Here is a 27,425-nt window from a genome sequence, read left to right as displayed (position 1 = left end):
GAGCTGCTTGTCCTTCGCATGATAGTGTGCGCAATAATTTTGCTAGGAGCCGTACTTTGCCACCACCATGAAACGCACAGTAGCAGAAAAAAAGCGCGAGCAATATCGGAGTCCAATGAAATACGAGCAGAGGACTGTGCGCGCGGCCAGCACAGGTCGTCTGCTGCCGCCATATGAGATGGGCGGGCACACTCGGTTGTCTTTAGTTTGTCATTTGTTCCCTATTGTTCTGGCTCCTGAAGCAGCACCTTTATGGTTCCCACTGAGGTCAATTCGTGCAGTGCAGTTTTTCTAGCTAAAGCGGCTGTCACTGGCTTGCAGGAAGCGAGCACTCGCAGCTTCCCGACAAGAGTTTTCACGTGCTTCCCACCGAGAGAACGCAGTCAAATATTAACTTCCATGTCAACGCCTCGAAGTGTTTGTCATGCGGGCTTCAAATGCAGTCGGGTAATTTGAGCTACAGACAGCAAATCTGTGGCCTCGGACGATCGCCTCTGTTCAGGCGCCAACCACGTGCGTTAAAATCCTGCCATGACCAAGTAATATCAGTCACGTGGGGGCGCTTTTGTTTAAATATACAAGTACGTATTGGAGAGGCGCTTTTGTTTGCATTCCCTTTGGACACACGAAAAGCACACACAATGTCTGCTACGTCTGCAATGCTAACAGCGCATGGCGGCTGTGTGAGCACAGGGCAGGATAAAATAGCTGTGCTCCAATGTCCATGCGTGGAAGTTACGCCTGGCTCTATCACAAGCTATCTGTCTTAGGACGCGAAAACGAGCCCTCTTTGCCTCGGAACACGCCGGACTGGGCGCGCTCTTGCTTCGTTCGCCCCGCACTCATGGCCACTTCCGTTACCAAAATATTTCGAAATAAGCGTCCTCAGTGCAGTCGATAACTACTCCAGTTCTGCTTGCCTTTTAAGAAACTGAAGTATAGACCTGCATTCCCTACTTAGCGGGCAGGAAGTCCGATCTACCGTTGCTTATTCTTGCGCAAGGACATTTTTGACGGGCTGTAACTGCAAGTGAAGCCATAGTATGCAACTTGTTTTTAGTTATTGTGAAAGCTTATGTTTAGGAGAATAACTAACTTGGCAAAACATAAAATAGTATCTAAATGGTTTTTTTTTAATCGTCGTCAGAAGTTACCCTTGCAGGTTCTTTTCTTGAAGTTAGTTCACTTATATCTTTTCATTGAAAAGTGTTATTAACACAAGTTTCACAGTTTCATAAAGAATTAGCGTGCTGAGAGAACGACACGGAATTTTCACCGCTTTGTGATTGGTCCTTTTTGAAATGAAGGCCGGCAAACAAGGCAGAAAAACGTTTTTAGGTCAAGTTTGAGAATTTTTATTTAAAAAATCTACATTACACAGAGAATCGAAATAAATTGATCATAAGTTCAAGTACGCCTGTATTTAAATAAACAAATGTGAGTCACGTAGCTTAAATATACTTTGTGTAATTTATTACCCAAATTCGAAAGAAACAGCAGCGCAGGTGAGCGTGGCACTCCACCTATTCGTTATTGGTGATTTACTGAGGTTCGAAAAACAACTTTTAAAGCAAAACAAATTGCCGACCTTTTCTTTCCAATCATCAGGCAACAATATATATATTTTCGTAAGACATTTAGAGATCCACCAGTCATGCTTTGTTCCATTTTACGTAGAATCACCTTCCTTCATCGTTCCGCAATGCCGAAGATGAGGACGGCTCACTGCTCCTCCCATAGTTGAGTACGAATTACTCGAACTGGAACACTTTTACAGCGAAAACGGTATATGGCTATGAGAAAAAAAACCCTCCGGCAGTAGTGTCACGAGCGGTCTCCATTGGCTGCGTTATCAGTTACTTCGTTCGCAGCGTCGTACCCAAGTGCTCGCTCCATTGGCTGCGTTGTGTGTGACGTCGTCCATTCCGTTGCAGCCGTGGTGCTGAGCACGTGCTCATCGGTTTCTCCTGAACCCTTGAACGTGGGGTTCGCAACGGTACAGAAAGCTTCCTTTGGGCCCATCCGGGCGTGAACTAACACGTAGGCCGCGCTGACGTCGGGACTATGCCACGGACTACTCTAGAAGAGCTCCGACAGTAAAAACGTGAGGGAGCTCGAAATCGCCGGGCCGATGGCACAGTCCTGGCACGCAAAAAAACAGGCCCGGGCAGTCTGAGTGGCAGCAGCAACTGCGTATATGTGATCCGGCTGCCTTCCAAGCCGCGCTAAATCACAAACGGGAATGGAAGCGCCGGTGTCGGGCGGATACTGAAAACCACGCCGCCGAGCTATCTCGCGATGTCAAACGCTTGCAACAGCACGGCGTTGCGGCGCCATTAGGAAGCTTTAGAACAGGGAGTTTTAGAATACCGTTTGCAAGCGCTGCGGGCGTAGCGGGCGCCATATGAGATTTAGAAAAGCGTTTGCCCTGCTGCGATCCGCAACGCACGATCGCGGTGACACCGTAGCCTCGAAACCAGCCAACGCCTCCTAGATTTCTCGTGCCTGCCAAATTATCAGCGGTCACTTGGAAAGCGGCGGTCGTCGGAACTATGGTGGTGGCGCCACTCAAGTAGGGGGTGTCGTCAAATAGGTTTGTACATTTTCAGAGCTTATATGCAACGAAAATAACGTAAAAAGTTTTAAAAGGTGTAAACGTATATTTAATTAACTTTACCTAAGTGGCGCCGTAATTCAGCAAGCAACTTCTTTTTAATACAAGGCATCCTCCAAAATTAGTAGCAAACGCCAAAATTGCCGATCTCAAAGGCCAAGTACAAACACCCTTATTCCTACGTAGGCAGCGCCGCCATAGATGACCGGCGTTTCGCGCTCATCCTGAAGGCACGGTAAATCTAGGAGGTGTTGAACCAGCGCTTGCGTGCCACATGCGGGCCGCCATCACCGCCCGTAGCCTCGAAACCAGCGCTTACGGCCCATGCACATGCGGACCACCACTACCGCACGCAATTTCGGATTTTTTGCGTGCGGTCCGCGAACGCGAACGCCGACTCGCGTTACAAAGCATGCGCAGTGGCAGCGACCGCAACGCAAGGGCTCGCGGTGCGCTATTCTAAAACTCCCTATTAACGTTTGCAGATGTTGCGGGCGTCGCCTTAGTTGCGGGCGCCATGCGAGCTTTAGAATAGCCTTTGCTCCCACTAGAGAAAAGTCTAGGGACTTTCGCCCCAACTGCAAACCCAAATGCACGAAAGCTACACACAACACTTCGCGGGCCTCGCGGACCACGATCGCCGCACGCTATTTCGAATTTTCTGCGGGCGGGTCGCGAACGCGAACGGCGACTCGTGTTGCGACGCATACGCAGTGGCAGCGACCGCACCGCAAGGGCTCGCAGTGCGCTATTCTGAAACTCCCTAATGTGATGATTGCGGGAGAACGTTCGCCGGGACGAACGCCCCCTTTCGGTGGTAGTTTCTCCAGCGACACATCGGCTCCGGCGGCAATGTCTATGGCCACATGTGGTTCAAGAAGAACCACTGTGACGAACGCATTGCCAAACGCAATAAACCCCTCATTTATCTCCTCCATGATCTTGATCATGCGAGGCACAATGTGCGTCATGCGACTGTGGGAAACCCAAGCCAAACGTGTGTGTAACCTCATTAAGAAGCACGAACATGTGACTAATAATTGTGGAAGGCTTCATTGCCACATCGGGTTGAGCCCGCTGCTTAACACCGGAACCGCACGCTTCGGCTTTCGCTAGTTAACCATTTGTACGGAGTGCTTGGGTGGTGATTTTTTTTCTAAGCACGCAGCAATGCCATTTCATTGCTCTATACAGCATCATTGTGAGACAGAAAAAGAAAGAAAATAGGCAGCCGATCTACGAAGTGAATTCTGATGATGGAGTGAACCTGTTTGGACGATTACGAAATGTTTACGAAATTTGAAATAATTACCTCCATTGTTTACCCTCCTTAATTACGAAGGTGCCAGGTGGCCACTAGGAGAGGGGGGGGGGGCGCCTATGGACGCGCCTTAAGGAGCACTTCGCGTCAGAATCTACAGCGCTCACGCTCTTCTTGCGTATAGGGTCACTTTGCTTATCATGTCAAACCATGCAAGAGCGGAAACACGCGCAGCGCGTTCTGTTATGACCGACCTGTCCTAAAAGGCGTTCGCCGAAAAACAGTTTGGAGTTTACAAATGCGGACGGATGCACAGACGGACGTTCGGACAGACTATAGTATATTTTAAACCTATATGCGCACTATGAGCGTTCTATGTACGGTATATGAAACGCCTGCGTTTCACATCTGACGGGAAACTACTACAACGACGAGTCGCCTGACATAGTGAGAGCCTGAAGCTCCGCTCCTCCTGCCCCGCCGCGGTAGTCTAGTGGTTAAGGTACTCGGCTGCTGACCTGCTGGTCGCGGGTTCGAATCCCGGCTGTGGCGGTTGCATTTACGATGGAGGCCGAAATGTTGTAGGATCGTGTGCTCAGGCTTGGGTGCACGTTAAAGAACCCCGGGTGGTCGAAATTTCCGGAGCCCTCCCCTACGGCGTCTCTCATAACTATTTGGTGGTTTTGGGACGTAAAACTCCACATATCAATCAAAGCTTCGCTCCTAAAGTTTTGTTTGCAGTTGTTCTCTCGGAAAGGGACTCGAGGTGGTGCAGTTATCCGGTAAACAGATATACTGGGCATTTCGCAGATTCCGCTTCCTGTAGTGGTGCGCCGAACAGCCTCACGCTACCCTCATGAGAGCACTCTGCAATGTTGGAATAACAACGAGCCCTTACGCATGCTGATGCGCTGGTCCGTACACATGACCGACGAGCTCGCAGACAGTTGCCCCTCATCCATCTAGCCTGTCGCGGCTACGGCTCATGATTATGACAGTCGGCCACGTTTCGCAATCGTGCTCGATCTGTTCAGCGCTTGCCGTACCAGGGGCAGCCGCGATGCTATCCCCCACCGACTACCAGGGCAAGTAGGCGGGTTGATTTTCTCGTTGTTTTCTGTTTTGCTCCGATGGTGAGTAAACAACGCAAGCAACTAAGCGAGGCATTATGTTGATGATAAACGATGCCCGATAGCCACCATTCTTTGTTTTTATTTTTCAACAGCCGAGCTATACTGTACTAGGACAGGGGAGTGCTCGGAACGGCCGCAGAACCTATGTAGAGAAAGTGAGTACTCAAACTAAGTCGATCCATTTGGGGCTAGCGATCGGCAGCTTGTAATGTGTAGTCGTTTGAGTTTTGCGCGCATAACTCCCAAAATAGTGAACGTGTCAAATGACCGCTTCCCAGCCAAACGCCCGTGTTCGAATCGCAGCTGTAAATGGTGCGGTTTTGTTTTTAATGCCACTTGTCAGAGTTGCATTGGTCTTTCTTTGTTTCCTGAAACTAATTTCATTTTCTACGCAAGGTTACAAAACATCACGCAAAACGTTAAGTCTCGTTTCGAGCCTCGTACTCACAAATATCTCCGAGGAGATATTTTACGTTCTTGTTGAATGCCATGCTGTGGCATTTCAAATAATTGCGCTCACTGCTAAGTTTCTTCTATTTCAATTCACATTTCACGTTACTTTTTGGGGCAATGCGTAGCAACTAAAACCATCTTGCCTTCCATCGTATATTGCCATCGAAACATATAAATATTCCACGCACCGAGCCTCAGCGAGTCTTCACGGCTGTCGGCCCATCCGTGGGTCTTGGACTCCCACGGAGACGGCGGCCGATCCATCGCAGCCGACGAAGACGACGCGTCGGTGGCAGAGGTTGCAGCGCCACCCGAGCTGCCATCGCTATTAGGTGAAGAAGCGGCCGAGGAGTCATCTGACAAAGCTACTTCGTTCAGCACTCGACCAATGTCACGGCTGTTTTCCGTCTCGGGCGGCACCGAGGCGGAAGGGGCAGTGGGCACCCGAGCCGGTCGGGCAACGGTTTTTTCTGCGGAGCGGCCCTCATCTCCTTGTCCTAGCGGTATCCATTGGATGCCTTCTTCGGTAAAGATTGGACGTTGGTTGAGGTCGGATGATAGCTCAGTCTCCACGACGGGAACCTGCATAAAATATAATACTTTTGCATTAAACATACATACATACATAAATACATACAAGATTAGACAGACAGACAGACAGACAGACAGACAGACAGACAGACAGACAGACAGACAGACAGACAGACAGATAGATAGACAGATAGACAGATAGATAGACAGATAGATAGATAGATAGACAGACAGACAGACAGACAGACAGACAGACAGACAGACAGACAGACAGACAGACAGACAGACAGACAGACAGACAGACAGACAGACAGACAGACAGACAGACAGATAGATAGATAGATAGATAGACAGATAGATAGATAGATAGATAGATAGATAGATAGATAGATAGATAGATAGATAGATAGATAGATAGATAGATAGATAGATAGATAGATAGATAGACAGACAGACAGACAGACAGACAGACAGACAGACAGACAGACAGACAGACAGACAGACAGACAGACAGACAGACAGACAGATAGACAGATAGATAGATAGATAGATAGATAGATAGATAGATAGATAGATAGATAGATAGATAGATAGATAGATAGATAGATAGATAGATAGATAGATAGACAGACAGACAGACAGACAGACAGACAGACAGACAGACAGACAGACAGACAGATAGATAGATAGATAGATAGATAGATAGATAGATAGATAGATAGATAGATAGATAGATAGATAGATAGATAGATAGATAGATAGATAGATAGATAGATAGATAGATAGATAGATAGATAGATAGACAGACAGACAGACAGACAGACAGACAGACAGACAGACAGACAGACAGACAGACAGACAGACAGACAGACAGACAGACAGACAGATAGATAGATAGATAGATAGATAGATAGATAGATAGATAGATAGATAGATAGATAGATAGATAGATAGATAGATAGATAGATAGATAGATAGATAGATAGATAGATAGATAGATAGATAGATAGATAGATAGATAGATAGATAGATAGATAGATAGATAGATAGATAGATAGATAGATAGATAGATAGATAGATAGATAGATAGATAGATAGATAGATAGATAGATAGATAGATAGATAGATAGATAGATAGATAGATAGATAGATAGATAGATAGATAGATCTAATTTTGGCCCCTGGAATTGGGAGTTCGTTAGAGTTGAATGACCATGCATTTACAACACGGAAAGGCTGACACATAGAAGTTTAACTTCAAGATGTTCAAGTTTAAGTCTTAGGAGGTGTAATTATTGTTAATACCACCACGCAAGCACAAGCAATCACTGGTAGTGTAGTGTTATGCGTGCCCTCCTACGTGTGTGTATTTTAACGCGATAGCATTAAATAATTCGTTTTGCAGATATTTCGTCATCGGCGTTTATGCCGGCGTCGGCGTGGGCTCGCGTGGGTTGTGAGCGAAAAATCGGCGCTGTGCATGAGTGAAAAATCGAGATAGATGCAAGCGAAATAAATAATAAAAATCTTTGCTTTGAGAGAGGATGGAGCCCAGGCTGTCTGCGCGTCTTGGCAGGGGTTTTACCACGGAACCATGACACTGTTTGAAACTTCTTTTGGGGAAAAAACACATTAGTAAACAGACTGCACAATCAACACCACTACAGCCCGAACACTTTCCATCCAACAGACGCCACCTGAACTACACCGAAATGGTGCCACTCTGCATAGACATTTATGGCTAAGAGGGGCTTCCACAAAGTCATTTTCATTTCGTGTCGAAATTGCTGACAACCCTTCCTGTGATAACTGTAGTAGAGAGGAGACACTACAGCATATTTTCTGGCCACTTTCTAATGAACCGAGGAAATCACATGCAGTCACGCTGGCTCGCTTAGATCGCAGACCGATGACGGCGGAAACCATTCTGGAATGTCGTCCTGATAGTTCATCGCGGGTAAAGGGGACGTAAGCAGTCCTCAAACTTCTTTAAGACAACAAACTTGCACTGGCGATTAGAGACTAATGGTGTTATCATGACTGTGAGGTGTGACTGTGTGTGCGTGTGCTCTCCTGTCTCTCTCTCTCTCTCTGTCCATTTTTCAAGCTCCCTCTTGCGTGTACCCAGGGAAGGGTAGCATGCCGATCCTTCTAGACTGGTTAACATCCCTACCTTTCCTTTCTTTCCTGTTTTTTCCTTTCTTCCTTCATTCGTGTATTGCGCCACAGAAACGTAATACCACGGCACGCGAGAAAACATGTGAATTGCGCAACGGCTTGGTGCCCATTACAGAGCAGTCGGGAATATGTATTCATCATCAGCACCAAAAGCGTCCAAAAAGTGAGCAGCTGCATAGGTACATGTGCAGCCTTACGGACACGTAGGGGAAATTTTGTTAATTTGGAAAAAGAAGGACTATGGCGTAGTTGGCATTTCTCAAGTGTACTTGCCGAAGTCATTCTAAGATAGTTTTAAACAGCCAACGTTACTGTGGTATCGGGGTTTCAGTTACGGTTTTGGAACCGGTTGGCTGGACCCTAGGGGGCGTTGTACATATGTACTTATCGTGATGCCTGCGTATATAAAAGAGGGTTCCTGCTTGGCTGCTGGCTGCAGCGTACTTCATGTCGGCCGGCACTTCAGCGCCGTGCCCGGTGTTCTTTGTGCGGTGCGCCCGCCGCACGATCAGACATTCGTTCCCTCGCGCCATGGTTTAGGCATACACCAAGAACCAAAGCTCGGCTAGCAGTTGACAATGCTATACTCACGGGGCCCAATCACGGTATCGTGTTCAACTATTGAAAGCGATGCTCAAGAGTCCTCGAAGATGTTTTATTTTTTAAAAGGTAGCTGCCAAAGCTTTTTGTTTCACTGGTTGGGGCGAAGAGAAATGAACCGTCACGCCCTCGCTTCGTTCTTTTCTCCTGCATAAGTGCCACAACACGTGCCCCAATTTGTCCCCCTGTGTAAAGCAATAATTATGATGTGTTGGTATGTTACGTGTCTGAAAATCCCCATATCACGTAACAAGTAGTCGTGGGACTGAAAAACGTTACATCTCGTAACAACTAGTCACAGGACTGAAATCCCGTAACAAGTAATCCCGCGATCACAAAAGAACGTAACATCAAGCCTCGTGGACTAAATCACAAAATATTACGCAATAACTAGTCACGGTAAGAAACTCTCGTAACATTTCTTAACTAGTCACGTCACTAAAGACACATAGCGAGAGGATTCAACCAACTTGGATGAGGACAGAAGGGGAGATGACACACCGCTGGACTAGCAACTGAATCAAATAAACCATGTTTGGTAGCTCGTCCAGTGGTGTCTAAGTAGTTGGCTGGAAACCTTCGCTGTACGCAACCTGTGAGCTAAGGCCTTCACAATACTAAAACCACCTTACATAAGGTAAAAGCTGGTCGTGTGAAATGATCTCGCAATAAGCTCCCTAGCAACCGCCCCCGTGGCTAAAAACACGTAACAGCTAGAGACGTGACTAAAGTCGCGTAACATAACGTAACACCACATAACTAGTCACGAGACTAAACATTCCATCATGTAGCAGCTAGCCCCATGAATGAGGTCACGTAAGAACTGGTCCCGTGACATGTTCCTACCAAGAGGCCCATAAATGCTAGTCACGCGACTAATATCCCAACATCGCTTAACAGCTAGTCACAACACACGTTCTTATGATCACCACGTAAAAGGTGCGTTGTGTTGGGAACGGATCGGAACCGGATCATATAGTCAAGCCTAACCATAGTACGACTAGCACAAGCTTGACATTACTAGCAAAACTTGGAAAACGCTCGGTCCAACACTAAATAGCTCTGTTATTTATTCCAGTCTTGTGCCACTATGCTCGTTGTGCTTTTCTTTAAATATCAGGCTTGAAGAATAATGAAATTGACAATTGAAAGAAGACTGCCGAAACATTATGCAAGTGCCAATAAATATTTCAGGTTAAACACTTAAGCACAACACGTTTTGCTAATCTTCAAATAGTATTGGTAATACACGGGAAGCCAGGTTGAAGTTCGAATATTTCTTATTTTTAGAGGGGGTGGGGGGTGGGACTGAAATCAACTGTAGTTTATGTACGCTCGCGCACGAGCTTGTATGTATGCGTGCATATATTCACAACCAAATGGAAACATTTTGGGAGAGGGGGGTGTTTGAAACACCCAACCACATCTCCCCAGGTAACACCAATCTTGGGAAGGGAATTCTTTCCGATTAATATGAGTGGGAACACAATTAGGGTTATGATCCGCAATGCAGTTATGATTGGCGAGCGCAAAGGGTGCTCATCGGCATACCGTCCAAACGTGGTTCGCGTCCTACAAGAACGCAAGAGGTGTCCATTTGCGCAGCAGAGAACGTGCACCCAGTCCGCGTTTGAGAAGAAGCGCGTGCACGGACTGAGAATATAGATGGTTTCAAGGTTGCAAGCGTTGTACCCCAAAAAAATCACAGCATATCCACGGACAGAAAGATGATGAATAGAGCGAAGCGTCCGTCAGTCTGTCCGCACTTCCGTTCATCCATCCATCCGTGCTTCAGTCCACCCGCGTTTCCGTCCATCCATGCATCCGTCCACGCGACCATCCGCCAGTCCACCCGTCCGTGCATCCGTCCTTGCGTCCATCCATCCATCCGTGCGTACGTCTGTGCGTCAATTCATTCGTCCGTGCATCTGCCTGTCTGTCCATCCGTCCGTCCGCGCGGCCGCCCATCCGTCCACATGCTTGTCTGTCTCTCCGTCCGTCTGTCCATCTCGTGAACACTCCAACTATCGCCATCTCCCATCTTTTCAACATATATTCATTATATAGAAGTACCACCATCCAGCGTACATTCCAAGGACTAAACGAGATGTGGCTACCTACTACTACTACGACGACGACCACAACCACTACATACATCGCGGACGCATGACCCACAGCATAAGGAGATTCACCCCCATAAACTTTCGGTCACTTCATTTACCAGCTCCTAACATCGAAACTGAAAGCATGCTTGTAGGTTTTATTCAAGGATAAGAAAATTACGTCTTTATTTTTTTTCTCAGATAAAAGGAACGTGCGTAAAGTTCAAGGAAATGTCTTCCAATTTTATGTAGCTTAGAACAGTTGTTTGAATATATTTTGCCAAATGAGCGTAGATAATTGTAGAAAATCAGCGGGCTATTTTCTAAAGTTCTTCTTGCCAACCTATGCTATAAAGGCTCATCGGAGGACGAAACCGAATGTCGCGTGTGCGCGCGGAGCTATCTAGCCTTCGTTTCCGCCTGATGTTTCTCCTTGAAGGCATGTCTCGACGTCTAATATGTTTGATTCTTGTAAATATGCAAATAAATCATGTGTTCTTGCCATCAGGAAGTCCTACAAAAGTTCTTCATCGGTGCCTGGGTGGCCGCCTGTGCCCCGCTTCTCAGTCACACCATCCTCTCCACTAAAAGACGTACTTCCAACAATCGACCATTTGAATTATCGTATCTGACCTCCAGCAGTTGAAGCAGATTGATCACGCAGTACTGCATCACGTACTTTTATTTCGATCGCTGGATCATTCGCAGGCACCGAATACTTACACTCCCTGTTTACATAGTATACAATAAGCATTAAAATCACAAATAGAACATTTGCGCGAAAACCGTTGCACATGTACCACCACCTATACACTAATGCATTGCCACGAATACTATTGCTCAGATGGAGTGTTTTGTCACATTTTTAGTTAATTAGAATAATTCACAAAACAAACTTCTTAAAGAAATATTAAGTTCAAACAAAAAATAAGCTCAATGGGTCCTCTATGCAATCAATTAGGACGACTCGAAGGTGAAATCCACTTTTTTTATTCTTGTTCTCAGTTGATGGACTGATCCTTCCTGTGGGTTTTCACTGTCTTTCACCGCTGTCAACTTGGTTTTGCACTGCGCCAAGATCGGTCATCGCAAGCTTTCTGCACCTAAGCCATTTTTGCATGGCCTCCGTGGTCGGCCCACCTCTGACAAAGCGCTGAAGCTACGTGATGGTGCCATTCCGGGACGTTTGTTATGTGACGTTATGCTGGCACCATGATGAAGTCACACGTTTTGGTGGTCTGCGACGTAATGGTAACGTACTCACGCCCTGATGATTTTTACTTTCATCTCTGCTATAGACGCCTAGGCCGTGGGACGCCAATGCCTAACGTGCTTAATCAAGCATCTAAAGATTTCACCTGAAGGAGTGCTGATATATAAACCCGCTGCTTCATATCGGTACCTGTGCACAATATCATATTTCGTGTTTATTGGTTGTAAAGTTGCTTTCGCCGTAAAATTTTTCATTCTGCAGAAATGCACGCTTTACAGGCAGTCGATGGAGCACTGCTTTCTGCTTTTACAAATAAGCATAAGGGGGTTAGATCAAAAGCTGGGTGATAAGCGTTGCTTAGACACTGAACTCTTGAGTAACAGTACTGGTCCTTTCAGACTGCGAAGAGATCTGTTACTGCAGACACGAGATAAAACGTTAGGAACAGTAATGGATACATCTTCTGCGAATCAAGACCAGCGCCCGTAGACGAAACAGGTTAAAGTGTCCATTAACGGTTATTCATAGAGAAAGAAAAAGTTAAGAGCGGGCACTCTCATAAACACCGGCGAACCGATCGACACTTGCGCACCTGTTGGTTGGTGAGAGCAACTGACCTGCGCGTCTTGGCTGAGTTTCACCAGCGCGAATTATGGATTACTGTGTGCAGCTGACGTTTGACTATGGCGAAATGTAACAATTTCAGACCACTCATCTCAGCCAAAATGGCAAGGCTATTTGCCACTTTTATTTAGCGATTCCTTATTTTGGCTAGCTCAAAGTTATTCGTGTGAATTAAAATTATTATTCGAACAAAGTTATAATAGAAAGCGAAGCAGGTGATCACGTCCTTGGCAGCTGGACGCCACCGACGTCGCAGGTGTGTCGGTTGCGCGTTTTCACAGCCTCCTTCTATGGCGGACGACATAGTGCACTTGGAAGCGTTGTCAGCAATCTTTGTCCGCTGTGAGATGAGGCCCCTCGCCGAGGGCCTCATCTTGGTCGAGCACTTGTGGTCTTCCGCAGGAGACGCGGTGGCACATCCCCTCCAAATCATCTTCTTCGGGCCCAGGCACACGTCGGCACGGTGACCCAGCATGCCACAGACGTAGCAAATGTCCGTCTGCCACCTCTAGAGCGTACAGCGAAGCACGCTGGGCGCGCGCCGCACGTAACGTAATTCGGCACTTTGAGTCCATCGAACAGAATAATAATCGTAGTAGTGTCCTTGATGCGTTTCACTTCAAAGGCTTTCAGGTTCCTCGGCTGGACCACAGCTGGTTGTGGTCGAGGTCAGCGCCCCGTTGTGTCGAACGTACCCCGACGCTGACTCCATGCTGGTTTTGCGACGCGTACTTCAAAAAATCCGTGGTTCATCTGGTTTTTAGGTACTCTTCCGGGGTGACGTCCTCCCCCGCGACAGTCACTTGCATGGACATACTTGGGAGTAGCGAGCACACGGTGCCGTTCGAGAGCTAGGCCACGGCGCGCGAAACAACCATGCCTCAGCGTCGGAGTGATAACTTTCGAAAATTGGCGAAAATACCACCCACCAGCACAAACATGGTATCACCGCGGTACTCTTGAAGAACTGCGTTCAATGATAGAAAAACTCGCCGACGATGAGACTCGTTTTTGATCGAAAGCATTTACAGCAGCGTGAGCCGATGTTCACGCGTCCGAACCAGTCGGCGCGTAGATGCTGTGTATGGCAGTGCGGCTTAACAAATTGTTTTTATATATAAAAGCATGCCAAATATGAGCGCATAATTATTATTTTCTAAAGAAACGTTCTGTTCGATTGTTGATATCGTTTTTTTTTTCGCACTTGCGTCCTCTGGGGTTCGCTGAGAGCACTAGTTTGTTACGCAGTCGTAATTCACTTCCTGAGGCCAGATTTCGCAGTGTCCACTTTTAACTTTTTTTTCTTTCTCTATGGTTTATCCGTCTACATTGGTGTTTACAGACCCAATCAATAAATCATCAATAGAGAAAGCAAATTTTCAAGTTCAATTATCACTATCCTTCGAAATTCCTGGTGGCGTTTTCTCAAACAACACAGCTTTGTAACGTTCTCAGAAACACGACGGACACTTTTTTTTTTCTTTTTGCCATGTTCATCATCTATTTCGCTACACGTGTTCTATCCAGAACTGACTACTTGCTGAAATTCGCTACAAAAAAAACAAATATTCAAAAAATGCACGAATCTAGGTTTTCTCAATCTGAACCCAAATTTTGGAAACAAACACTCATTCTCATTTTGCTGTCCTTGCGCGCTGGAAACGTACACTAGTCGGAAAACCTTGAAAACTTCGGCGCCCCACTTTTCAAGCAGACTCACAAAGTCTGCGACCCGCGTGCGACCATGAAATGTTTTCAAAAGATGAATGTGCGACATGCAAAAAGGAAAGAGAGCGCAAAAAAAACGCTCTAGAAGTCCGAGATACATAACGTGGAACAGAAACTCTAAAAGGTGGGCGAACGCAGTAAGGGAGAGTAAGAAGAGTATACTGCTGCTTCTTCATTTTCATCGTTGCGACAGCGAGCACGCACCGCTGAGTTGCGCGTCACAGATCTCGAAAGCGACTGCGTCCGCCATACAACATCGCTTTGCAGCACAACCTGCCGAGCTCACGCGCAATACAATGAAGCCAGCGCGACAAACGTGCAAGCACGACGGATGCCGTATTGAGAAGAAGAGACGGCAGTGACACAGGCCGCCGATTTCGTTCATTGTCTTTTGTTGTTGTTTTTTTCGCGACAGGTGACAACGTTGCACCGAATTCCACGTACAACGTGTCCCGAAGCGGGAGCGCGCGTGTAGAATGACCGAGAAAGAAAGAGCTCTTTAGTCTTTGCTTGTAGGGATATAGAACGCATTGCTGGGGTGGCGTCAGAGTTCGTCGACGAGTGGCGGATGTCGTAGCATGCTGACAAGCAAGCCGACAAGCCGGAGGGAAAAACGGGCTTGTCAGCCCTCCCCTTCTGTTCTCCTTTATCCTCCCTCCCCATTTTTCTATCCCACGGCATCCCACTTTTCTTCTCGGTCTAGCTGTTTTTCCACGTCCCTGCTGGAGCGGTGTTTCACACACGGCCAACTTGCAAACGACCCATGCATACAAGCACGTGCGTCTGCGTTCGCCATCTTTTTTTTTTTACGAACCACGGCATTCATGGTGACTGCAACACAAACAGAGAGAGACTCTACACACGCGTCGCTAGCGCAAAGTTCCGAGGTTTCTCATTTCTATACCCGAGAGGAGAAACAACGCTCCCCTCGCATGAGTGCGGTGTATAAGCCATGAACGCTGCGCAGTGAGCAGAGGTTTTCGTTCCTGCGAAGCATAGCTGGGTGGCGTGGAGACAAAAGTCGTCCCCTCCACTCCCGCTCCAGCATCGCACTGCCAAAGTCACGGTGCTGCGGGTTTCCATGGCAACTCGGCTAATGCGCGTCGTCCAGGTATGCATAAGTGGCCCTGTCGGCTGGCTGCCGTCCGTCTCTCTCGCTGAGCGCGCGAGAACGAGCCCGCGCACGCGCCCACAACAAGCGGGACGCCCATTGTTCACAATCGGCAGCCCGCGCAAGGCGGATGCGATCTAGAAGAAGACGGCCGAGCAGATAGGTGGAGGGGCGCTTTCCTATGCTTCCACCCACATGTTCGCCAGAGCTTTAGAAATAACCCGAACCGTCTACGAAGTCCCCAGAGGCTCGGTGTTGGTCGAAATCTGCATTCCGTCGTGTACCGTTCTTGTTTTACACAATTTCTTCGTTTTTCTTTTCACGTTCTCTTCTTGCTCCATCAATGCGAGCGCCTTGTTCCGTGACTGTCTTAACGAACCAGTCACGCTAGGACGATAGGAATAACTGATCATCCAGATGCGTGGCCGAAAAAAATGAGGTCACGCCAAAAAAAACGTCAACGCCGAGTGGGAGAAATGTAAATTTGGCGCAGTGTGATACTTGTCGCCCACATTTTGAGTGAGTTGTTTCATCAGCTACTTTTTAATTCAAGCACGCTACACAGTGGTAAACAGATTCTCTCCGTAACAATGTGTAGCTCGCCGTCACCGCTGTTCGCTTGAAATACCTTGTGTTACAATTAATGACGTCGTATTTCGTGCTTGCCGCGCGTCTGAAGATTTTACAGGGTGCATTGCTCGGTGAATGCACTGACACGCAGCATCTCTCTTGTGTCGTCGTTAAAGGCGTTTCTAGGTTTCCAGCTCTAGCATAGCGTTTTTCTTCATTTCTCGGCTAAATTGTGGAACACTTGCCGAGCTGCTATTCCTCCACAATGATTGTGTGGCGTACTAAATGTATGTTCTGGTTTTAATCGTTTCATATTTTCGAAAATGAAATAATCTTTTATATAAGAAGGGGGGGGGGGTATTGCATGAAGGGTTGTGTATATATAGTACCTGAAGTCTTAATTTTGTTCAGTGTCATACAATAACAACAAGAGGATGTATTCATTTAAACGCAAAAAAATTGGCCCAGTATCTGCACGTAATCTGCAAATGTCGTCGAAAGACGATAGTCTTGCGTGTGGAGAGAGTGAACAAAACATTTATTTGATGTTCTGCGCATGAAAATCGGTGAACGGTATTCTGGAAACGCTGCGGTAGAGTGCCTCGAGCGTGCAGCGGAGGCGAACGAGCGCATCAAGTCACACAACACATGAGACATTAAGTGCCATCTGGCAGTTATTTTTGGAAAACAAAGGGCATGGCCCCGAGACGGGCGTGCGCGTCTGTCTCAGAGGTGATAAGGTGTAGAACGCAAGGCGACGGGCAGGTGCCAGCACCGTGTCGTCTTAGCAAAGCGTTGGAAACACTCGCTTCTCCGTGCAAGCGTTGCATGGTCAGCGCAGCGTTGTAAGCGCTACCGTCCTTAGAATTACTTATGTATGCATTTTCCAGTAAAAGACGAACATGCAGAATATATATGCGTTGTTATGGTGCCTCAGATATGTGCAATAATCGATTTTTGATTGACGATCGCACAAGTAGGAACGCTGACTCTCAAGCAACATTGGTGGGCGCTGCGGATGGAGTCGGCCGTTCGGGGTATCGGCTGGTGCTGTTTAGAGTACCTGGTTCGTGGTAACAGTGGACAAACAGACAAATGTACATACATACATACAGACAGACAGACAGACCAAAGTTTTTGCGTGGAAGGTCCCCAAGAAAGACTATCGTCTTTAAAAAGAGAAGTGGCCTCTTCAAGCAGTGCCCTTCTCTTTAAGGCAGCGTCTAACACCTTCTTCAAGTGACCTTTCAGCCAGCCAGGAAGCCAGCAAACTGACTACTGTATAGCACTGTCCGTATCTGTAATGTATAAATTACAGGAGCGATGTAATTACACAGAATCTGCGTCCACATTCACGGCGTCTACGAACCATCGGCGATGATCGGGGTCTATTATCAGCAAGCGCTCATGTCAATCGTCACCGCCCACAAACAGTACCGCCAAACTAACTACATACACCACCAAAGCGTAGCAATCACGTCGGATCTGCTTAACAGTAACCTCGAATTCCAATTTAAATATTTCGTCGCGTATTGTCGTGCGCGAGTGCTCTATCACCAAGCATCCCGCGTTCAGTCCTGGCCCTGAAGCAAACAGAGCCCCACATCTGTCCAAGGCCAAGTGCTCACGCGTTGACGGCCCCCACATTCCAGCGCTTACACCCTCAGGTTTAACGAGCCGCTTCGGTCCTTTCTCTACCAGGGTCACTTGGAGCCGTACCCCAGTCTTCCTTTTTCAGGTAAGGCAATGACACGCGCCAAACGTTAACACGCAAGCAGTCCTCTTATCAACGAGTTTCTCCATCAAGTTCCGATGAGGACGCTAAGCCTATACTCGCTCCAGAACTTGGGAACCGCGGCGGTAAAAGAAAGCACGACCACACCTTTCACCAGGTGGCCACAAACCACCCGATCAAGCCATCCCGACAAAACGGCGCCACGGGAATCCTACCAGCGCCCGGGTCTGTGGAGACTCCCAATTTCTTATCCTGTTTTGGGAAAAGAAAGTTGGGGAGGACAGGAAAGTACAGTACGACGGCGGCCGCCAATGAATAGGATATAACCGACTGTCGTAGTACATAGCTGCCGCTTGCAAAGCGAGCGCTCAGGCCAGCGCCTTACTTCCTTCCTTGTCTGTACTGCGCTCGTACGTCGTCGCCTTTCGTGGACATCTCCTTTAATGAGCCCGGAATTGAACACCCGCCGTGAAACTGTGCCCTCCGCGATTTCCTGCCCTGACTTCCCTCTTGCCGGCCCCCTCATTTCTTTTTCTACATGCACCCACCCGGTCTTCGCCGTGCATTCTTTCCAATCCTCTCCACAACCCAACCTCAAGATTGCGGAACGCGGGTATATATATTGTTCATTTCCACTCCTGGCGGCCTTCTGCAGCTTAACGTGTGCTTTTCACCCTCACCCTTCGTCTCCATCTTCCTCGCCCCGCGTATACGCCTTTCTCCGATTGCCGCCTGACTCGCAGCGTCGGGCTTTAATCACAATCTCCCTCTGTCGTGAAAATTCTCCATTCGGGAGTTTTACGGACGAGTCAACCAGGCGGGCCAAACCAAAGCGAGATGAAAAAAAAATGGAAAGACAAATCAAGAATCACGTTGCAGGGCAAAGAATGGCGTGAAAGGAATAACCGTAAAACGGGAAGCTGTTCCGTGTTTCCCGCAGGCAAGCAAGGCCAGCTGACTTCCTTTTATTTTTACGATTCTTTACTCTTTACCGCTGGAACACGATGATTAAAAAAAAAGAAAAGGAAATGGCACGGGAGATGTCGACAACTTACGGGAAAGTGAATAATCAACTAAAGCTAGAAGAAATGAAAAAAAATTAAGAAGAATGGGAAAGGACCGATACTTGTTCGCCCATTTCCTGCGGCTCGTTTCTTTACAGCTGGTCACTCACTACGTGACCGTTACGGCTTATTCTTACTGTTTTAAGGTACCTTGACGAGACGCCCGCGAGGCCACGCTTTTGTATGGGGCCCCCCGAAGGAAATGACCTTCTGCAGGTGATGCCTAATAACTTTGCAGAAGTGCAAAGTTATTAGGCCCCTGGTTTTCGCTCCAATGCGAAATGAGGTCGGTGTTAAAAAAAAGCCACCTTCTTACAGCTCTCCTGGATGTTCGTATCGATTCTGCGTATGCATTTAAGGGCAACATAAAATTTCCATTATTATCGGGAATCATGGTCGTGTAGCCCGATTGTTTGAGGTAACGCATACAATATTGCTTACGTGCGTAATTAATGCCGGGAAGACGGGTCGACATAAGGGCGCACAGCGCGCGTATCGTGGCCATGGAGAAGAATTTCTTGATAAGGCACAATCTCGAATCACTATTAACTCAGACAATTACTAGCTCCTTTATCGTATTAAACCATGTGCTCTTCTGAACTACGTCATGTGTTCAACGCTATTTAAAAACCACCAGATCAGCCGTCAATTCATTTGGAACAAGTGATACTGAAATATCATTTTATACTGACTTCAGTCAATGACCTGTTTATTAACAATGCCTTTACACCATCATACGGTAATCCGTTGAAATTTCGACTACGCATGCTCAAGTAATGACGTAGTACCCTACAAGCCTTCATTGGGCCTACAAGACGTGGTAAAACCAGTCACATCTAAGGCGCAGAACAAACTCAAGAGGCTACCCCACAAACGATGAAGATGAAGAGAACCGTTTGATGACGGTTATGTATAGGTGACAAAGTGCCTTATAAATGCCCCCAATATTACCAATGTATCCTTGATTTGTTGCCCTGTTTACAGTGCCATGCCATTATTCAACTACACGCATAGTGGTTATCTGGTGTAACCTTGAGGCTTCAATTAAATCACATGAACTTTCTTACCATGAATAGGCTGCCTCCCTTTTCCTTCTTTCAGCTGAAACAGCTTCTTATTTCGTGCTATTTCCTTCTGCAAAGCTTGTGATTTGTCGATTTCATAGCAGTACAAGTTAAACAATCATAAAGAACAAAGTAATTAACACTTACGGTTCTTCGAATCTTAGTTTAACGCCCATTTATCCGACAATTTTTTTTTGCTTTTTCACTTCATCAGCGATACGAATGGCTTCACTCGAGAAGAACTTAGAACTGTAAAAAGTGATGTGTAATTTATGCTAGCCGTAACTGTGGCCCCCATGTAACCAGTGGGACTTTATTTCAAGTGAAAATAACAATCGTCAGCAAAGCAGTAGTTTATCGATGTTGCGTATAATGTCCCGGTATAGAGGAATCATGCAAAATTAGCGAGTCACAAAGCATGGAGGGTCAGCCTTTGTGTCATTTCTGCAGATGCAGAGTTGCGTGGGGGCATCACTAAAAAAAAGTGGGGAAAAGGGGGGGGGGAGGCTTTTGAAACTTATTGTATTCGTGGTGTCAATCGCACGGTTGCTTTTGACAATGACAACTGCTGTGTCAGTGGACACCTCGCGTAAAGGCAACGCTCAACTCTGAGAACAACAAGTGGCGTACCGACGGAGACTAACTTTCCCTTACCTTTTTTTTTCTTCACCGAAAGTACTACAGCCAGTAAAGTAAGCTTTATCACCCGTTTTCTGAAGCCACTTGGATAGACATGAATGTTCAGCGCCCCCAAAATAATTTGCAGCTGATATGGATTTGAGTCCTCCCCGTTCATCAATGACGAGTTTCGATCCCATTTAATATACATTTCCAAGTGAAAAATTATAGCGCACATTCACGGCCACACTCACATCTGGTGGTACGAAGACGTCGTAGCGTTCCTTATTTTCGTCCAGCAACGAGGCCGTGTCCTTAGCCACTTGCTGCAGGTAGTTGAGCACGCCAGCAACGTCCTCGCTATCCGCCGACGCGTCATCGGTCTCGTTTGAGTCATCTTTGGCTACCTCTGTGTTCTGCAAGGGGTACAAAAACAACTGAGGGCACACTGATCTATGACCACCCCGTCTGTGACACAGAATCGATTACACAGTAGAAATAACAATAACAACATATAATAATGAGATCTAACAGACAATCATGCCAAGGAAACTACAGGTGATGTTATATGAGTTAGTTGTAATGTAAGTGTGAAGAGGTAATAGTAGATGAAAAGGTAACTCGCCGTGGGCAGACACCAAAGCATCGACCTTAGAATAACGCATTCGATGCTCTAGACTATCCCTGCCCACGGCAAGTTAGCTTTTCATCCACTTTTCTTTATTCGCATTTACATTACAATTACCTCATATAACATCTTCTATACTTTCACTGGCATGGTTGTCTGTTAGATCTCATTAATATTCTGTTTAATTAAGAAAGCGAGCCTTTAAGTGTACACTTTCTCCCTTCATTAGTGACAAAATACAGCAATTGAGTGGCCGAGGTTAATAAACCTGGGCCTCTCCACAACGAGAAAATCAACACAGAACAAAATATTAGTAACTTTTAAGGGCTAAACTTGCTCATAGGGGTCGTGGCAGCAGCAAACTTTGTAATTGAATGTATATTTTTGCTTCTTACAACGCCGTAGAAAGGAAAAATCAAGGACGTATGACGCAACACAACCGAAATTCACGTTGTATACTGTTCACTCAGTCGTTTTTTATATATAAATATTTCGCGGTGTAAGGACTAACAAAAAGCAGAAAAGCCATTCCTTCGTAGCTTTACGTCATATTAGAATTAAGTAAGTAATCGTGAAGCAATCCCCGCATCCCTTAAATCATAGTTTATGCCCTCAAGATCACTTGAAGTGAAGACGCTATTAATTAGCAGCTTGAGTGAGTTCTTGCGTCCAAACGTCGGGCAATCACAAGCACGTGGTCTAACGCTTTTTTTTTTATCTGACGAGAAACGACGCGAGCGCTGCGACACACATTCAACCCGATCTCTTCACTAAAGGTGCGGAAGTACTCAGTCGCTTCAGTAGCCCAATCATGGCTCAAACACATCCAAGCATACATACTCCCTGTGATTGATTAACTTTTGTTGGAAGTGTTGAAAACTTATTGCGTTGATTTCTCGCCCTACAGTCTGTTGTAACGGAAAAGCAGAAATGTAAATATAAATACAGGAAAAAATATCCACCAAGATCAAATGAAAGTATGAAACAAGCGCCATTGCAATGTTCTTCGAAATGCGGCTCATCTTTGTTTGCAAAGAGCATGTCATTTCAATGACAAATACATTAATTGGAAATGCAATTTAGTGTTTGTACAGTTGGTGATCGCATGCTAACAAACAGCTTCGAAAGCTGGACTGAAGCAGCTGTAGTCCAGCTTGCCTTAGCTTCGACGCGCCATGCGTTCTTAAAGGGTAGGCACAGCGTCCTACTGAGGCAACCTACTAAGCACACCCATAGATGTGGTGAATCAGACACCAACTCTATACCTAATGGTAACCTACCGTGGTTACATATAGACCACAGTTGTAGTTATGATCGATAGGTTACCTACTGCATAGATATTCACAAACTATAAGGATACTCCTACAGGGGCAGTCATTCTGTTACTTTATTAGGATGAATTATTCGGAATAATAGGTTACCTTAGACGGTTACCAATATGTGCAGAATACGTAACCAAACTGATTGAATATACACCTCTCCATTCCATTAACAGCTCATCGGCGCAGTGGTGTGAACAAGTGAGTACGAAACAAGCTTAGAGCACGAGGTTATATGATCAAGAGTTAGATATGTCCGCGCAAATTGGCATTATCTCCTGTTCCATTGATAACGTCAAAGCGGTGAGATGAAGTACCACAAGTGGCACTTTGTATTTGCTACAGACGGAATCATAACGAGCCAGCAATAGAGTTTGGCTTTTTCCGCAGACTTGAACAGCAAAAACGCCTATTATGCAGCTGGCGTCAATAAAAACACTCGCCACTGATCACCCGAACAAGGGGCTACTGATCATAGCAGTTCCTTCTTTAAAAAATGAGCTCGCGAACAAGTGAACTCCATGGCATTTCGATTAGCGTATCTTCTGCGCAGCATCAGGTGGGGAAGCAGAAAAAAACAGGAGGATGTTGGTGAACAAGCGGAAAGAGTCTACAAGAGCAAACCAGACGAATAACAATGCCGGCAGCTTGTGAGATATCCAGCGTACGATGTCGTGCATTTCCGCCAGATCCTGCACGTTTTGGAGCGACCTGAGAAGCTGTTTCTTCCGTACTGGTGGTGTCGAAGCAAAGAAATTCCTTCCTTCACTAATGCTGACTGTCTAGTGATTCAAGACTTGTCCTACACTGGTCCTGCACGCGTTTCGACCTGTACAATCATCGAGCTCGTGAATGCTAGTGTCGCCCTATCTAAAAGCTTATACCCCTTCTTTCATCGTTGTTTTAGTGTAAGATTATGCATAAGCATTACCATTATACTGTAGTAGAAGCTAAAGGCGGGTGAGACTTAATTTTCATGGGCTGCGCACAAAATAAAACATACAAAAGCAGAAAACAGGAAAACCGCTGGTCGAAACACTCAAAATTTATTTAGAAGAAAGCACACACACACACACACACACACACACACACACACATATATATATATATATATATATATATATATGTATATATATATATATATATATATATATATATATATATATATATATATATATATATATATATATATATATATACAAGGGAAAGAAATGTATACCTAAGGGCTCGTTTTTCCGTGTTTTCACACAATATTATTGAGATCTAACAGAAAATAATGCCAAAATATTTATAAGGAAAGTTATTATCTAATATCTTCCGCTATACATTCCTTGGCATTATTATCTGTTAGATGTCATTACATATATATATATATATATATATATATATATATATATATATATATATATATATATATATATATATATATATATGAATACACCTGATCGATGAAACAAGTTTTTTTTTTCTGTTGATGTGACAGATGGCTGGCTAACGCAATTGCAAACACACTTCACCGTGTGATATACCTCAGCAGTCTCACGCATTCATTGATAATTAGCATCACCATTATTAGCCTGGCTACCGTTGCGACTCGGGTTCGGTGACTCTCATCGCTCGTAGTTGTCCACTCTATCGGACTCGTCACTAATAAATAGGAGCCACGCTTCTACGGGAAAACAGAGTGCAGACGTTTATTTGCACTAGAGAGAGAGATAGAAAAGGGAGGGTTAAATTACATAGTGGCACTTTTGTTTCGAATCACCTCCATGTAGTAAACAAGGACTGATCATATAGAGGCTCGTTTCCCCAGACTCGTGGGGAAAAGAAAGGAATCCGAATTACGCTTTCCGATCCAAGGGCATGCACCACTTTCAACGGGGCCACGTGCAGCCACCCACACCAGCGTCCTTACTGAGGCGGAGTCACCAACTGCGGCACCACGGTTTCTCCTCGTGAGAAGATCCCTGCGGTGATGGGTGTCACGCTCCTACCGACGCACCGAAAGGGCAGAAGCGATTTCGCTGTTCCTTCGAGCAAAGATGCCTCGACCAAAACTTATTGTGGTCGATTGCGACGCCGGACTGCAGGGCGCCTATCTCCCCTGCTTGCAATGACGACGCCCGGGCTGGAACGGCTTTCCGAAGGCTAGCAGCTTCTGGGCAACTCGTTCGCAGTACGCGAAACTCACCTTCCCATTTCAGTCTAAGTCCCGAACCGAACAGTGCGCCTACTGCGGGGCAAAGAGTCTTTCCCCGTTTCACCAATTCACCCAATCCTGTGCTCGCTACGAACCCGTTCTTAAATCTCATCCATCCACCCTACTTTGTCTCCCCCTGGTGCATTCGCTTTCTCAGCAGCGGCTACCTTGCTTTCTGCTATATGCCCTACCATGCCTATTTATTTTTTATTTCGACTAAGACGTCCTTAACACCAGTTTGTTCACTAAACTCCTGTGGTTTCTCCCATCGCCTTAAGTTTTGTTATATCAATCGTTTGCTTTCCGCGTCTCGATGCGGTGTTCTCAGTTCAAACTGAACCCTTTCCGTATGCCTGTAAATTTCTGAACCGTGAATACCGATTAGATGGAGCTGTTTCATACCTCTCTCTTGGGGATAGCAGTAAACTACCATTCATGATGGGATAATTTTGGAATTCCTATTCTTCTGGTTACCTCAGTCTCATGTTTCCCACGTGGTAGGCTACGCAGGCACTTGCAAGTATTCTAATATAACAGCTCAGCAACCGGTCTGCAAGCTTCGGTGACAATCAGTTCAAATGAGGGCTCACCTTAGGCTTCCTCTTCATTGCCTGAGCTTTGAGGGCATCCTTGAGGGCAGAGATAGAGGCCGCAGAAGCAACTGCAGCATCAGCGTTGTCCTCCGCACTAGAGAGAACTTCACCGGACGTGAGGAACGCGCCTTGAACGGCCGCACCGTCCAGAGGGGGAAAGTACACCTCGTCGGCAAACTGAGGCGTGGTACCTTCTTTCAGACCGCTGTTCGGTGTGAACCTGCGGTGGTACGTGGAAAGAAAGGCACCTTTAAACAACGACCACGTGTAGAAATATTAGCTTTGTGCACGTGAGGAAGTTCACTGTGAGACCTCGATATTACGGAAGGGTAGAAAAAAAATAATAATTAGAGGTGATCTACGCGTTAACACAACGAGACAATTAAGAGGCTTGCTGTAGTGAATGGTTACGGAAATCGAAACCGTCTAGTGTTCTTTTACGGGCTTTGGCATCGCACGGTAGACGAGCCTCTAAAAGTTTCACCTTAAGCTAAATGAGACCGCCACAGCCAGTGTCGAACCCATTATCAACCCGTCACCTACAGATTGGCAGCTGAGCATCGTAGTCACTGGACTACCATGGCTAACATAGCTCAAGAGAGAGAGAGAGAGAGAGATAAAGATGCAAGGAAAGGCAGGGAGGTTAACCAGATGCACATATGGTTTGCTGGGAAGGGATGAAGGGGAGAAAAAAGTTTGCAGAGAGATAAGAAGTTACACACAATCACGAGCACACTCGGGGGAGCACACAGTCTACAGGCGGTCGCTCAGGTTTGTTGTCTTTAAGTAAAGTAGGAGTGCTTTAGTCGCTTTCTACGCAATCGAGGCAGATGTCCAAGGTCCCAGAATCTTCTGCACACCGAATGGTCTAGAGTCAAGTTGATTCAAAACCATCCGGAGCTGGCATCGCTGCTTGTCGTAGCAAGCGCAGCTGCACAGGACGTGTTCAATGGTCTCTTCAGCTCCACAGGAGTCGCATGCAGAGGTGTCTGCCGTAGAAATGCGAAAGGAGTACACCTTCGTGAAAGCAACACCCAACCAAAGGCGGCATAACGTGTCGCATCGGAGCGGGAAAGTTGTGATGGTAGCTGTATCTTGAGCGAAGGATCCAGTTCTCAAAAGTGACACCTATGGAAGCTGGTAGAGGACCAGAACGTGCGCGTGAGATCTCGATCCAGCAAGTAAAGTTGTCTTGCTGCATCAGTCCTTGATAGAGGAATCGAGACCACACGGGTTCCTTCATGGGCTGAACGGGCTGCATCATCGGCTAATTTATTTCCGGTAATACCGATATGTCCAGGCAACCATTGATATATAATATTATGCCCTCGTGCTAGAGCTTCATGGTGACAATGTCTTATTACATGTACCAATTGTTTATGATTCCTCCTACGCATAGCAAACTGCAAACTCTGAAGTGCTGTTTTCTAGTCACAGAATATGAGTTTCCTGGACGCTCTTGAACGAGATATTGTAAAGCAGCTCTTATATCAGCAAACTCTGATGCCATAGACTTAGTCATGTGTGACAACTTAATTTTAATTGTCATTGCTGCAGCCGGAATCACAGCGGCACCTGATGAGCTGTTGGACGAGACGGACCCATCAGTGTATATCTGCGTTCGGTCCAAGTACAACTCATATAATAATAGCAGTGTTGCTTGCTTCATTGCTACTCTGGAGTGGTTGCCTTTCTTTTTGATTCCCGGAATTTCTAGACGTACTTGCGGCTGGTCGAGGCACCACAAAGGAGATGCAATTCTCGTAGCTGGCGTGTATCCTGATGGAATGCTGTTTAGGTGCTTGGCTATGACGTCTGAAAAGGTAGCACGTGGTCTTTCGGAGAGTAGAAGGGCCAAGTGGTAGTCGGGGACACAGCTAGCATGTCGAATGTGTGCTCTGAGGCAATCCACAACTCTATATGTCCTGACCGCATGGTCTTTGGCAAGCATGATTGTGGCATAAGTAGAAGCGCATCGGGGCAGTCCTAGGCAGATACGCAGCGCCTGACCCTGCAAACTCTCTAATAAACGAGTACTGGATTTGCCAGTGTTAGTCAGTACCGGCAAGCTGTAGCGCAATAGACC

At 46.3% G+C, this 27,425-nt stretch overlaps 1 protein-coding gene across 1 annotated transcript in view; it reads right to left on the bottom strand.

The window, feature by feature from the left end:
- IA-2 (tyrosine phosphatase IA-2) overlaps positions 1–27,425 on the bottom strand; it is a 624,632-nt gene that overhangs the window by 426,981 nt on the left and 170,226 nt on the right. The window contains exons 5-7 of the mRNA XM_037429474.2: positions 25,337–25,559; positions 20,854–21,015; positions 5,650–6,043 (exon numbers count right to left, since the gene is read on the bottom strand). Of these exons, the coding sequence (XP_037285371.2) occupies positions 5,650–6,043; positions 20,854–21,015; positions 25,337–25,559 (779 nt within the window). The remainder of the gene's footprint in view (positions 1–5,649; positions 6,044–20,853; positions 21,016–25,336; positions 25,560–27,425) is intronic.

The sequence above is a fragment of the Rhipicephalus microplus genome, chromosome 1 (assembly GCF_043290135.1).
Source record: "Rhipicephalus microplus isolate Deutch F79 chromosome 1, USDA_Rmic, whole genome shotgun sequence".
Lineage (NCBI taxonomy): Eukaryota > Metazoa > Arthropoda > Arachnida > Ixodida > Ixodidae > Rhipicephalus > Rhipicephalus microplus.
The sequence above is the reverse complement of the archived record's forward strand: the minus strand, read 5'-3'. Positions and strand labels throughout refer to the sequence as shown.